The sequence below is a fragment of the Cricetulus griseus genome (assembly GCF_003668045.3).
Source record: "Cricetulus griseus strain 17A/GY chromosome 1 unlocalized genomic scaffold, alternate assembly CriGri-PICRH-1.0 chr1_0, whole genome shotgun sequence".
In the NCBI taxonomy this organism is placed as follows: Eukaryota; Metazoa; Chordata; class Mammalia; order Rodentia; family Cricetidae; genus Cricetulus; species Cricetulus griseus.
Window position 1 is genome coordinate 209,664,142 of NW_023276806.1, and position 14,371 is coordinate 209,678,512.

Genomic DNA, 14,371 nt, shown 5'->3' on the forward strand with positions numbered 1-14,371 from the left:
GAGTTCCTGGTATTCTGGCTCTTACAGTCTTGCAGCCCCTTCTTCCTTGACTACTCTGAGGAATAGACACAGAAGCTGTGATATAGATGAGCCCGGGATGCTCATTGTACCTTGATCTCTGGCATTGTGTCCACTTGTGGTTTTTGGTGATTCATCTGCTGTAAAGAGAAACTTCTTTGATGAGGTGTAGTAGACACACTTCTTTTTTTTCATTTTTTATTAGAAACAAGCTTGTTTTACATGTCAATCCCAATTCCCTCTCCCTCCCCTCCTCCTCTGCTTCCCCACCCCCCATCCAAACACCTTTCTGCTCCCCAGGGAGGGTGAGGCATTCCATGGGGGATCTTCAAAGTCTGTCCTATTTGGAACAGGGCCTAGACCCTCTCCTGTGTGTCTAGGTAGAGAGTATCCCTCCATACAGTGAGGGCTCCCAAAGTCCATCAGAAAATCTGTAGTAATGAACCACAGACCAACAGGAACATTTCATTTTTTTTTTAATTTTTGGTCTGCTCTTTATCCTTTAATGGTTGAATCATCTCTCCAGTCCATGAAAACATTTTATTTTAGAACCGTGTGTGCATATCCATATCTCCATATATTGCTGCATATTTCCATTTTCACCAAAAGCCACAAAATCTGAAAAGTTTTGTTTTTATTTTCATTTAGTAAAAAAAAATGATTCAAAGTCCTTTTGAGAAATCTTTGACTCATATAATTTAGAACTGTGTTTCTCTAAGTACTTTGGGATGTTTAACTAGCTCTGTTATGGTATTTCTGGTAGAATTCTGCTTTCTATGAGTAGACATTGTATGATTTCTTTTCAGGTTGTTAAAATGTTTTGTGGCCCCAGGTGTGGTCTATTCAGAATTTTGTGTGAGCTTCAGAGAAATGGGTACTATGCTCTTGTGGATGGAGTAGTCAATAGATGTCAGCTATATTCATTTGACAGTGCTGAGCTCATCTACACAGATTTTCTGTCTTCTGTTTCTGTGCATCGAATTCCACAGCTACAATAGTGGATTCCTTCCTTATGCTGGCATTTGCGTCTTCTTCTGCCACAGGATTTCGTGTTCTGCTGTTGCAAACACATTAAGTACTTCATTATCATTTTGGAGAACTAATCACTTATCATTCCCTTGAGACAGGGTCTCTTAATGAACTTGGGGCTAGTCTAGCAGCCACCAAATCCTAGCCATCTCTCATCTCCACTTGTCACATCACTGGAGTTACAGGGATACCTGACAAAACTCTGTTTCTTAGGTGGAACTGGGGATTTGATCTCAGGTACTTATGCTTGGCAAGCTAGAACTCTTACCCATTGAAACCATTCCCTAGCTGCTGGATCTCAATATCCTTGATAACTTTCTTATCTGAGCTTTGCTATCTGGAATTATTATAGTTGTTTCTGTATTACAGGAGACTAGTATTCACATAAGATATTTTTTCTATTCATTTACTTATAATCTATGGGTGCCTTTATATCAATAATGGATTACTTTTTCTAGGTATTTTTATTAATGAAAGATTATTTTATTTTGAGATGATAATTTAATCGCATCATTTGCCCATTCCCTTTCCTACCTTAAATTCTCCTTATGATCCCCTTTACTCTCTTTCAAATTCATGGTCTCTTTTGCTTTGTTGTTCTCACTCTCTTTCTCTGTGTGTCTTCCTCTCTCTCTCTCTCTCTCTCTCTCTCTCTCTCTCTCTCTCTCTGAGTTTGTGTTTTCCTAAATATATAAATATAACCTGATCAGTCTGTACAATTTTACTTTTATGCATGTTTTCCAATTGATGTGCTCTTTCCTAGGTAAAACTACTTTTGCTGCCCTCAGCATTTCTTAGTTCTTTGTCTATGGTTGAGGCCTCCTGAGGCATCCCCTTCCACATTTGCATGGCTACTGCTGTTGCCCCTGTTCTGGTCGATTTTGGTAAGACCTCATAGGTGTAGCTTCCCCAATATTCTTAGGAGAAAATCTCACAGCAAACTCCCTGTTCCTCTGGGTTTTAAAGTCTTTCTGTCCCCTCTTCCATGAATACCCCTGAGTCTTAGATACAGGAATTGTGTTGTAGATGGATGATTTTGGACTGGGCTCTACAACTCTGCCTTTTGCCTGGTTGTGGTTTTCTGTAATGACCTCCATCTGTTGCAAAGATAAGTTTCTTGATGAAAGGTGAGCACCTCATGCATCCATCTGGATCCTAGTGAAGGATGTGCAGTGCCTGGCTGCTTGGAGCGTTGGATGTGGTGTGAGAAGGGCTTGGATGTTAGATTTCCTGGTGGAAGCCTATGAGGCTTCTATAAGTACTGTAAATAGACATCCAGGCAGGGGTAGCCAGAAGAGATTGGGGTACTGGATGTGTGAGATGTGTGGAGGACCAGACAGACCCTAAAAGCAGATGTGCCAGATCTGCCTGAATAGAGAACATGCCCTTGATTATTTGTTTATACAGTTGATTTCTAAGTATCCTTGAATTCTTACTATGTTTACTACCTTTTTTTATATCTGGTGGCTGTGTTTTTTTTATTTTTTGATTTCTTTGCCCTTTTAGTCGTTTGGGGCTTTAATGAAAGACTTTAAATTATTTATTTCTAGTTTATATGAATGTTTGTATGTGCACCATGTGTGTGCAATGCCAGTAGTGGCCAGAAGAGGGCATCTGATCACCATGAATTGTGGCTATAGACAAATTGAATTGTAGTAAGCCGAATTGTGGGTGCTGTGAATAGACCCTCATACTTTTGGGAGAGCAGCAAGCACTTTTAACTGCTGAGGGATCTCTGCAGCCCCTTGCGTATTTTTTAATGGTGTTATTCTCTCATTGCTTTTTAACATGGGTTATGCTTTTTAATGGCTATACTCTGTTTCTCAAAATATGTTTAAAAACAGTCCATGCCTATTTTTAAATAACATTATGAATTAATAGTTGGTGCTGCATATTCCTTATGGTAACAAAGCTACCCTTATCCCTCCTGCCTGCTGTCTGTGTCCTACCCTGCTGTCCTTCACTAATTCATAAACATTGTACTTACAAGGACATGTAAGACATGCACAGTCATTAGCTCATGGCCAGTGCTCTGAAAAAAATATCATGGATTAGGTCAATTAAAAGTAACAGACAATTTAAAAACTCACTTCCTTTTGCTTGTGGCTTTCTACTGCTTTCCTGTTTATGTGGATCTGAGGTTTTTGGCCTGAGGAAGGACTTCCAACTCCTCTCTCAGGACAAGGCTATGGGCAGGAATTTTCAACCATTTCTGTTTCTTTGAAAACTTCCTTCTTGTTCCTTCACTTTTAGAGGGAAGTCTCACGTGTTACCAAGTTCTAGCCTGTAGCTGTGCCCTCAACTTGTTGAATGTTTCACTTTCTCTTCTCATTATGTGCATGGTGGTTGAAGCCATTCTAATTCTTGCTTATCTATGGGAAAAATGATTTTCACTGTCTTCTTTCAGTATTATTTTCTATGAGTTTTGAATATTGTATGTCCAGGCATGCTTTATTTCCTTCTGCTCCTATTTATTTATTTATTTATTTATTTATTTATTTATTTATTCCTTTCCACTCCCCCTTCTCATTTTCTTTGCTTCCTCCCTTTTCTTTCTTCACTTTTTCTCTGGTATTTGTCCTTCTTGGAATTTTCTGGGAATTCAGTGTCTATGGCTTGCTCTATCACAATACTTTTGAGCAACTGTCAACCCTTACTGTTCCAAGATATCTCTGTTATATCATCTAGCATTTTGTTAAGCAATGAAAACTTTGATTATAGTTTTATAGCTACTGTATATTCTGGGTTTTCAAAAGAACTTTTATTTCTCTTAGTGCCTTAGTATTTGAGGTCCCTACTAAGGCATTTTTTTTCCCTCATAGATACTTTTGCCAGCTGTGTCTGATACAGTAAGCCTACCAAAGGCATTCTTCATTTTTGTGGCAGTGTTTTGGTCTTTAGAATTTCTTCTCATTTTTTATTGGAATTTCCACAAATTGGTTTGCATTTCTCTGTATTCTTGCCTGGGACCCAATTACCTAGCATCCTCAGCATATTCATTATCAGTACTTCAATCTCTAGTAAACAACTCTTAACTTTTCTTCCTTGAATTTCATTCTGATTCTTTCTTTGAGATGTTATCTTCAAAGTATGTTCATTTCTTGGCTTTTAGTAAAATTTTAAGAGTCCATAGACAGCCAGACATGATGTGATAGGCAAAACCAAACAGCAAAACCCCCAAATTGTAATAAATAGGCCTTGGATTCTATGAAATCTCAAGGTATGTGGAAATAGATGCTTGCTCTATGTACTTTAGCTTGTAACAGCAGTGTATTGGGAAATACTGTTAAAACATAGTTCATAATTTTGGAAATGTGACCCTTTCATTATTTTCAACAGCAAAAATTCCTTCCTTTGCAATGATCCAATGACAGTCCAGGGAGACATCTTGCAAACTCTGGCCAGCTGGAACTTTCTAAGTAAAGACTGGTACTCTGCCTATGCCTGAGCAACAGCAGGTCCATGGATTCCCAAAGCTACTTGCCTTCCTCACTGCACTCATACACACTGCAGTCTCATGACCTATTTATCCAATCACAGCACACATACTCTTTTAGGTACATGCTATGTGTCTTCTCTAGGTTGTGACCAGGGGTGAGGTAGCAGAGGGACCAGTGTGAAGAGCTTGGTCTTTGCCTATAGTGAACTCTTCCCTTCCTTCCTGGCCATAGTGAGACCAGACAAAGACACTTGAACTCAGACACAAACGGCAATCTTTCTCTACCTTTACCACATTATTCAGTGGCACATGCTTGACTCTTAAAAGCAAACATAGAGCTGGTGTGTAAATGAACAGCAACCTGTAATTAAACTTACTGAATATCAGAAAAGATTGGGGTATTCGGTAGAACAAATTGAGCAGATGTTTTGCGTTTTTTAGAGCCCCCCAAATTTAAGTAATGTGAATGTTGCTTGATGTATGTTTTGCCCTGAGCTGTCCCATTGTTTTGATATCAGTCTGAGACTGGAAAAGTCAGGATCCGGGTAGGAGGGGTGCCTGGGTAGGAGGGTGCCTTATCACAGTTTACTGACTCTTCCTGTGGGCAGGAAACAAAGACTTTCCTGCTTAGTTGTGTAGATAGCAGCCAACACAATCCCCACAGTTGCTTGCTAAGCCCCATGGCCAACCATTCAGATAGGCTGTTCCCATTGTGAATCTTTATCATTACAGAGCAATTGAAAAAGACAAAGTGCTGATTAGAAGGGCATCTGTGTGACTTCTAAAGGGACACAGATTTGTGACATTTTCCCCACTTGATATTTCATCTTATTTTCGTCCAAAACACCCTTTCATTTCCCTTCCGCATAGGACTTTCTCTCTATGCACCACCCACCTTATTACCACATGCTCTTCCTCTAAGATGTTCATAAAAGCACTGCTTTTTCATGTCGTCTGAAATTCACTGAGTATACTACCATGCCTTTCTGTTGGACTCTGCTAATTTGACTAGTTCATTCAGAAACCAATGTCATTGTGCTTAGGGGATAGGCTGTGTATTCTAATTCTCTTCCCAACTAGCTGTGGGTAACAGGCATGCTGTTTAATGTTTCTGAATCCCAGGTACAGTTAACATAATTCTGTGGGGACACTAAGGGTACCTATCTCCTGGTTTTTAAATAAAGATTAACAACAACAACAATACTATGTGCAAACTGTCTGTTCCAGTGATCAATAACTGTTGTTTTGCTTACTGTTGTGGTTGACATGGTTGCTCTAGTTATGTCCAACCAGTAGATTATGAACTCCAAGGACTCTGGGATCACATAGAAAACATTTAGTCTTGATATCCCATGGAAGCATGAAGTCCAGTAAATATGTATAGCATCAATGGTTGAAAGGCGAAAAATGAATTAGTTAATGAACTGAATTCTAATTCCAAATACTTTACTTAAAAGATGAGACATGGTCCATTTGTCAGTACAATGCTGTACTGTTACACACAATTCATGTGGTTACATAGCCTGAAATACTGTTTGGATCTGTGAAACTGTAAGTATTCTTTATTGTGTCTATTTTTTAACTGTGTATAGACTAAGAGGGATTAATTTCTATTTAGGATCATCTAAACATCTACCCTTAAAAATTACTATTGGCATTTTAATGAAATGTTATTTTACAGCTTTAAAGCTCATAGCAGTATAATTAGTAATATGTGTAATCTTTATGGCCAGTCTTAATCTTTTTTATATGACTGAAAATTATTTTATGGTAGTACAATTAAAATAATGTTAAAAATGTCAGCATAACAGAATTAGACTAAAGTAACTACTACAATATTGCACCCCATACCAGCTAATATAAATGCAAAATACTTTCTACAGGCTATTTATTTGAACTAATACATGGTGAGGGATTTACGGAGTAGTTTGTATAATGAAATAAAAAGAAAAATAAGCACTGTACAGCAATCTTTGCTATTGTTTAACATGAGGGAAAATTAAATAGGTTTATATATTGGCCACTTGAGGAAAATGTATTAAAAGCCACATCACAGCATTGTAAATATAAAGGCAACTGGCAGGCAATACTCCATTTTATAGGTTTTTGTAAATGCTCCATGTGCACGTTTTTACAGGGAAGGCTGAGGTGCTTAAAGCTATCCTTTTGCAAATGATGGGCCAATATTAACTATGACAACCAAACTGAGTATGCTCAAAATTCTTTGTTAAAATTGTTCTTTACCATTTTCATACATGTACACAATGTTCTACACTCCCCACTCCCACGCTCCCTTCTGTTCCTATCAGCCCCTCTCTTCCTACCCATCCTCTTTCATTTTTATGTGCTTTTGTTTTGTTTGGGGACCCAGTGTTTGTAACTGGAGCCATCTGTGTAAGCATGGATGCCCAGAATTCTAATGGTATATTTTGTAAAAGGATTTCAAGACAGTTGTTTAGTTGGCACACCAGAATCATTAGAATTTTTCACAGTGCTTTTACCTGTTGATTCTTGGGAATGCATGCTAAAATTTGTTGTAATTATTTGTTTGGAACATAGAAAAAAATGAAAAATTTTAAGACAAAATCCTGTTCTGTAGAAAAACACTGAAAAATACAGAAAAGTAGAAAAACAGCCACCTGGGACATTGCCATTATTACACTATCATATTTAATGGTATATCTGCTTCTAGTGTCTGCTTCCTTATGGATACTTTTATAATTTTTTAATAAAACCTTTTATTGTACATAAGAACCAAATATATAATGTAGTATATTTTGTATAATGGCCAATTTAGGGATCTTCAAAGTCTGTCACATCATTTGGAGCAGGGCCTAGGCCCTACCCCATGTTTCTCAGCTGAGAGAGTATCCCTCTATGTGGAATGAGCTCCAAAAGTCCATTTATATGCTAGGGATAAATATTGACTTACTACCAGAGGCACCATAGATTGTGCAGACCTCCAAACTGACACCCACATTCAGGGGGTCTGGATCAGTTCTATGCTATCAGTCTGGGGTCCCTGAGCTCCCCCTTGTTCAGGTCAGCTGTTTCTGTGGGTTTCACCAGCCTGGTCTTGACCCTTTTGCTGATCACTCCTCCCTCTCTGCAACTGGATTCCAGGAGTTCAGTTCAGTGTTTAGCTGACCACAGCAACTCTTTTAAAGAAAAAATAATTAATTGGGGCTGGCTTACAATTCAGAGGTCTAGTCTATTATTTTCATAGAAGAAAACACGGCAGAATGTTGACAAATATATTGCTGAAAGGCTAGCTGAAAGTTCTACTTTTGGATCCCCAGACAACAGACTTCTTTTTCTAGATACTCAAATATTATTGATACTTTCATATTTATTCCTAATTTTTATAGACATGGATGGACTTTTCAAGCCTTGCTAATATGACATACTTTTATTAATTTTTAACTCCTTTCTTAAAAACCATCATATCATTGATATCCTGTCACCTTAGGACAGAAGCATCAATATAATCTGAAATTATCCAGATTATAATACGTTTTCCCTTTGCAGGAAAAACTGGCTTACTTCATCGAGTTCCATATGTCATTTACTTGTTTTTGAATCTGCAGGTCCAGGCGCAGTTGGAAAGCTCTACAAGGCCTCAGCTACAGAATGTCCAGGGACAGCAAGTAACACCTTTCATGACCCTTGACCATCAGGTATTCAACCAGACTCTCAAGAGGACACCACCTCCAACACCAAGCTGTATGCCTCTGGCAGAGCATGGACCCATGAGCCCAGACAGCGATGCTGGCTGTGCAGGAAACCCATTCTCAAAACTGCTGGCTCTTGGGAGAGAGGATGGTAGTACAGAATGGCATGTATGTACTTTTAAATTTTTTTAATTTAAATTCTTTAATTACTACTCCTATTTACATATCCATCCCCCCATTCCCTCACCCTCCTATCCTCCCATGTTCCCCACCAACCCCCCCAACCCATCCTCCAACTCCTCCCCAGGGATAGTGAGACCCTCCATCAGGGACCTTCAAAGTCTGTCATATTGTTTGAGGAAGGGCCTAGGCCCTCCTTGCTGTATCTGGGCTGCAATAGTATCCCTCCATAGGGAATGGGCTCCCTAAGTCCATTTGTGCTCTAGGGTTAAAGACTGGCTCCACTGTTAGAGGTCCCATAGACTGCCCAGACTTCCTAGCTGGCACCCACATTCAGAGGGCTTGGTTTGGTCCAATTTTGTTTCCCCAGCTTTATGACTAGTGTCTCCATGCTCTCAGTAGGTCAGGTCAACTGTTTCTGCTGGTTTCTGCAGCACCATCTTGGTTCCTTTGCTCATCCCTTCTCCCTCTCCACTGTTGGATTCCACAAGTATGATTCGGTGCTTATCTGTGCCTTCATCCAGTAGCTGTTTGAAGCAGAAACTGGCACGTATGTTCAATGGCTGGTTATGAAGTCTATCATAAGTGCTAGGAATTGAAGTTAACAATTTTACAGTAACTATTTCAGATGACAGAATAGCATAAGAAATGTGTCTTTAACTAATTGGTCTGCTATTATTAATCATATACATGTTAATTATGTATACTAAATTATAAGTGCCCATTTCAATACTAAATTAGCAAATTCATTTTAATATTGAATTAGTTATCAATGAGCCACTAATAATCCTACCTACTTAGAAGGTTTAATTCTAATTGTAAAGGTTTAAGGTTTATGAGTAACTTTATTTGGATTTATCAATATCTTAAATAGCCATGGAATTGAAACCTATTGTGGTTAGATAAAGAATACCAATTTTGTGCTCTTAAAATTCTCACTATAATAAAATGAATTATCTTAATGAGTTAAATATTTCATGGAATTAAAAATAGACGTTTTTACATTTGATTTTTAATACATTTTTAAAAATTTAAATAAATTCTTCCTTACCACTTACTAAATAGCTGGCATGGAGTGATGCTGAGGCTTCAAAGTAAGTAAGAATTGCAAGCTTAATAGAACATGTTTTGATTTTAAATAAATCTTCAAGAATACTGAAAACTGATACAAAGTAAGAAATAACTAGAATTTGGAAAAAGTTTTAGTATCTTCTTGTAGATAATTTATCTTGATTATGGACCTTTCTATAATGAGAGGTTCTTTGTCCTGGCTGGATCCCACAACCCTTTGGCCCCAAATGAACACACAGACGCTATATTAACTATGAAACTGTTGGCCGATGACTAGGGCTTCTTATTGGCTACCTCTGTCTCAAACTAACCCATTTCTATTAATCTAACTATTTCCACGTGGTCTTATCTAACCGGAGAAGGGTCCAGATCTGTTACTTTTTTGGCAGCCTACATGGAGACTGTTCTGGTGGGTCCTATCTGCCCTCCTTTTCCAGAATTCTCCTCATCCCAGTCACACCTATCTTCCTGTCTCATTGACCAGACAGTGTTTTATTCACCAACCAATAAGAGAAACATATATACAGAAGGACATCCCCATCAGCTTTCTTCTCCCTTTGCTTGTGTATGTTGACTGGTTGGTGGAGCTCTGTTCTATCATACCTGAGGCATCCTCTCCTAATCTGAATCACCCATGAGTGCTCCCTCTTCAAGTTGATACTTTTCTAACATCAAATTCACAGCCTTGAAGAAAAAAGGCAGAGAACTCAGGGTTTCATTTGGATCCAAAGACAAACTGAAGATTTTTTTTCTTTTTTTAAAATTTAAATTAGAAACAAGCTTGTTTTACATGTCAATCCCAGTTCCCTCTCTCTCCCCTCCTCGCCTACCCTCAAACAAACCCCTATCCCACCTTCTTTCTGCTCCCCAGGGAGGGTGAGACCTTCCATGGGGGAATCTTCAAAGTCTATCATTTCATTTGAAGCAGGGCCTAGACCCTCTGCCGTGTGTCTAGGCCAAGAGTAACCTTCTATGTGGAGTGGGCTCCCAAAGTCCATTCCTGTACTAGGGATAAATACTGATCCACTACCAGAGGCCCCATAGATTGCCCAGAACTCCAAACTGACATCTGCTTTCAGGGAGTCTGGATCAGTCCTCTGCTGGTTTCCCAGCTATCAGTCTGTGGTCCATGAGCTCCCCCTTGCTCAGGTCAGCTATTTCTGTGGGTTTCACCAGCCTGGTCTTGACCCCTTTGCTCATCACTCCTCTTGAACTGCAACTGGAATCCAGGAGTTCAGCTCAGTGTTTAGCTGTGGGTGTCTGCCTCTGTTTCCATCAGCTACTGGATGAAGGCTCTAGGATGGCATATAAGATAGTCGTCAATCTCATTATCAGAGAAGGGCATTTAAGGTAGCCTCTCCACTATTGTTTTGATTGTTAGTTGGGGTCATCCTTGTAGACCTCTGGACATTTCCCTAGTGCCAGATTTTTCTTCAAATCTATAATGGCTTGCTCAATTATGGTATCTCTTTTCTTTCTCTCCTCCATTCTTCCCCTGACTCAATCTTCCTGCTCCCTCATGTCCTCCTCTCCCCTCCTCTTCTCCCTTTCTCTTTCTCCTAGCTCACTCTCCCCTTCCACTATGTTCCCAATTAGCTCAGGAGATCTTGTACCTTTCCCCTTCTCCTGGGGACCATGCATGTCTCTCTTATGGTCCTCCTTGTTTCCTAGCTTCTCTAGAGGTGTGGATTGTAAGATGGTAATCCTTTGCTCTATGTCTAAAATCCATATATGAGTGAGTACATACCATGTTTTCCTTTTTGTGACTGGGTTACCTCACTCAGGATGGTTTCTTTGAGTTTCATCTATTTGACTGCGAATTTTAAGATTCCATTTTCTTTCCAATGTGTAGTACTCCATTGTGTAAATGTACCACATTTTCTTTATCCATTCTTCAGTTGAGGGGACATCTAGGTTTCTTAAATAATGCTGCTATGAACATAGTTGAACAGATGTCCTTGTTGTATGAATGTGCATCCTTTGGGTATATGCCTAACAGTGGAATTGTTGGATCTTATGGTAGTCTGATTGCCATTTTCCCGAGGAACTGCCATACTAATTTCCAAAGTGGCTTTATGACTTTGCACTCCCACCAGCAGTGGAGGAGTGTTCCCCTTTCTCCATATCCTCTCCAGCATAAGCTGTTATTGGTGTTTTTGATTTTAGCCATTTTGACAGGAGCAAGATGGTATATCAGAGTTGTTTTGATTTGCATTTCCCTGGTGGCTAAGGATGGTGAACACTTTCTTATGTGTCTTGCAGCCATTATATATTTTTCTATTGAGAATTCTCTATTTAGTTCTGCTACCCACTTTTTCATTAGATTATTTGGTGTTTTGGTGACTAGCTTCTTGAGTTCTTTGTATATTTTGTAAATCAACCCTTTGTCAGATGTGGGGTTGGTGAATATTTTTTCCCATTCTGTGGGCTGCCATTTTGTGTTGTTGACTGTGTCCTTTGCCTTACAGAAGCTTCTCAGTTTCCGGAGGGCCCATTTATAAATTGTTGATCTCAGTGTCTATGCTACTGGTGTTATGTTCAGGAAGAGGCCTCCTGTACCAATTTGTTTGAGGGTGCCTCCTACTTTCTCTTCTAAGAAGTTCAGTGTGGCTGGATTTATGTTGAGGTCTTTGAACCATTTGGACTTAAGTTTTGTGCATGGTGATAGATAAGGATCTATCTGCAGTCTTCTCCATGCCAGCATCCAGTTAGGCCAGCACAATTTGTTGAGGATGCTTTCTTTTTTTTCCCACTGTATAATTTTAGCTTCTTTGTCAAAAATCAGGTGTTTGTAAGTTTATGGATCAATATCAGGGTTTTCAGTTCATTTCCATTGGTCTACCTGTCTAATTTTGTGCCAATACCAAACTGTTTTCAGGACTATAGCTCTATAATAGAGCTCGAAGTCAGGGATGGTGATGCCTTTGGAAGTTCCTTTATTGTACAGGGTTGTTTTGGCTATCCTGGGTCATTTGTTTTTCCATATAAAGTTGAGTATTGTTCTTTCAAGGTCTGTGGAGAATTGTGCAGGAATTTTGATGGGGATTGTGTTGAATCTGTAGATTGCTTTTGGCATGATTGCCATTTTTACTATGTTGCTCCTACCTATCCAAGAGTAGGGGGACCTTTCCATTTTCTGGTATCTTCATTAATTTCTTTCTTTAGAGACTCAAAGTTCTTGTTATGCAGGTCTTTCACTTGTTTGTTTAGCATTACCCCAAGGTATTTTATGTTTTTTTTCATGACAATTGTAAAAGGTGATACTTCCCTGATTTCTTTCTCAGCCCATACATAGTCTGTACGTAGTAGGGTTACTATTTTTCTTTTTGAGTTAATCTTGTATCCTGCCACTTTGCTGAAGGTATTTATCAGCTGTAGGAGTTTCCTGGTAGAATTTTTCGGGTCACTTATGTAAACTATCATATCATCTGCAAATAGTTTAATTTTGACTTTTTCTTTTCCAATTTGCATTCTCTTGATCTCCTTTTGTTGCTTTATTGCTTTAGCTAGAACTTCAAGCACAGTATTGAAGAGATAGGGAGAGAGTGGACAGCCTTGTCTTGTTCCTGATTTTAGAGTAATCATGTTGAGTTTTGCTCCCTTTAGTTTGATGTTGTCTGTTGGTTTGATGTATATTGCTTTTATTATGTTTAGTCATGCTCCTGTTATCCCTGATCTCTCCAGAAGAAAAGGAAGATTTTTAAAAATGAGTTTTATGTTAACTTGGACAGTAGGAAAGAATGAAGACTTGACAGATTATTCAATGAAAAACAAAATTGCTACACTGTAGGACTCTCTGAAATATAAAACCGAATGTCAATCTCTATACATGTATTTAAATGTTTTAGTAGTATGTGTGTATGCATATTGAACTTTCTAGAGTGTATAAACATGTATATATATATATATATATATATATATATATGTGTGTGTGTGTGTGTGTGTGTGTGTGTGTGTGTGTGTGTGTGTGTACATACATATGGAACTTTTCAAAGTAGAACACAGAGCAATTTCCTTGTTCACTTCATGAAGAACAAACTATGTGGGATGAAAGCCACCTGCACAGTAAATATAGAACTGCACCCAATGAAATTTATCCTTCAAGAATCCCTTCCATTGTTTATTTTTTGTAATGATTATTGATTTTTCAGGAAAAATCAAGTACCAAAGGTAGTGAATATTCCAATCCATGTTTGTCAAAGAAGCTTTAAGCTGGACAGTCTCTAATTAATCTTTCACTAACATTCTTATGTATTGAAGATTTTGTTTATTTGTTGTTTGTGGTTTTTAATGCTTATTTTTGTTGTTCAATATAGAACCTCACTATATAGCTTACACTGATCTTGAACTCAAGATCCTCCTGCCTCACCCTTTTCAGGGCTGGAATTATAGAAGTGTGACGTGAAGCCTGGTAGAAAAGTCAGTTTGATTTTTGTATTTTAAAACTTCCAAAAAAAATAGCATGGTCTGAGCTCAGTAGATGATGGTTATGGATATTTCTTTGTTCTATTCATTCTTTTCTTCTAAGCCTTCTCCTTCACTAACACAAGGGAACATTTCATTCATCCAATGAGGACCATAGTATCACCTCATAGGTCCATCAGATGTGATGATTAGAATTAGAGACAAGTGAGATAGTAGAGGTCTCTGGCACAGAGATAGGTAATATTGAGAGAAGCACTTCACAGTATATACTTTTCCAGGATGAAACTAACATTTGTTCTTACAAGAGTGACAGATGACTGTTACACTAACCCTTGCTCCTAGCCTAGAGTTTTCATTCACCCCTTTACTGCTCTATGCTTTGCCATATGGGCCCACGAGTGGCTCTCTAGAGTTCAGGTCTTCCTCACGTCTTTTTCTTTTACCTCCTCTCATTTATTCTTTGCCATTTGTCTGAATGATTTTAATTCTCTCTGAAACACAAATTTGAGATGCCCCCTCCCCCTTTAGGTCTTTCCTT

At 38.6% G+C, this 14,371-nt stretch overlaps 1 protein-coding gene across 1 annotated transcript in view; it reads left to right on the top strand.

Annotated features, from left to right (window-relative positions):
- The window catches only part of Tfec (transcription factor EC), a 72,659-nt gene that overhangs the window by 26,037 nt on the left and 32,251 nt on the right, over positions 1-14,371 (top strand). The window contains exon 2 of the mRNA XM_027389935.2: positions 8,074-8,325. Within this exon, the coding sequence (XP_027245736.1) occupies positions 8,146-8,325 (180 nt within the window). The 5' untranslated portion in view covers positions 8,074-8,145. The remainder of the gene's footprint in view (positions 1-8,073; positions 8,326-14,371) is intronic.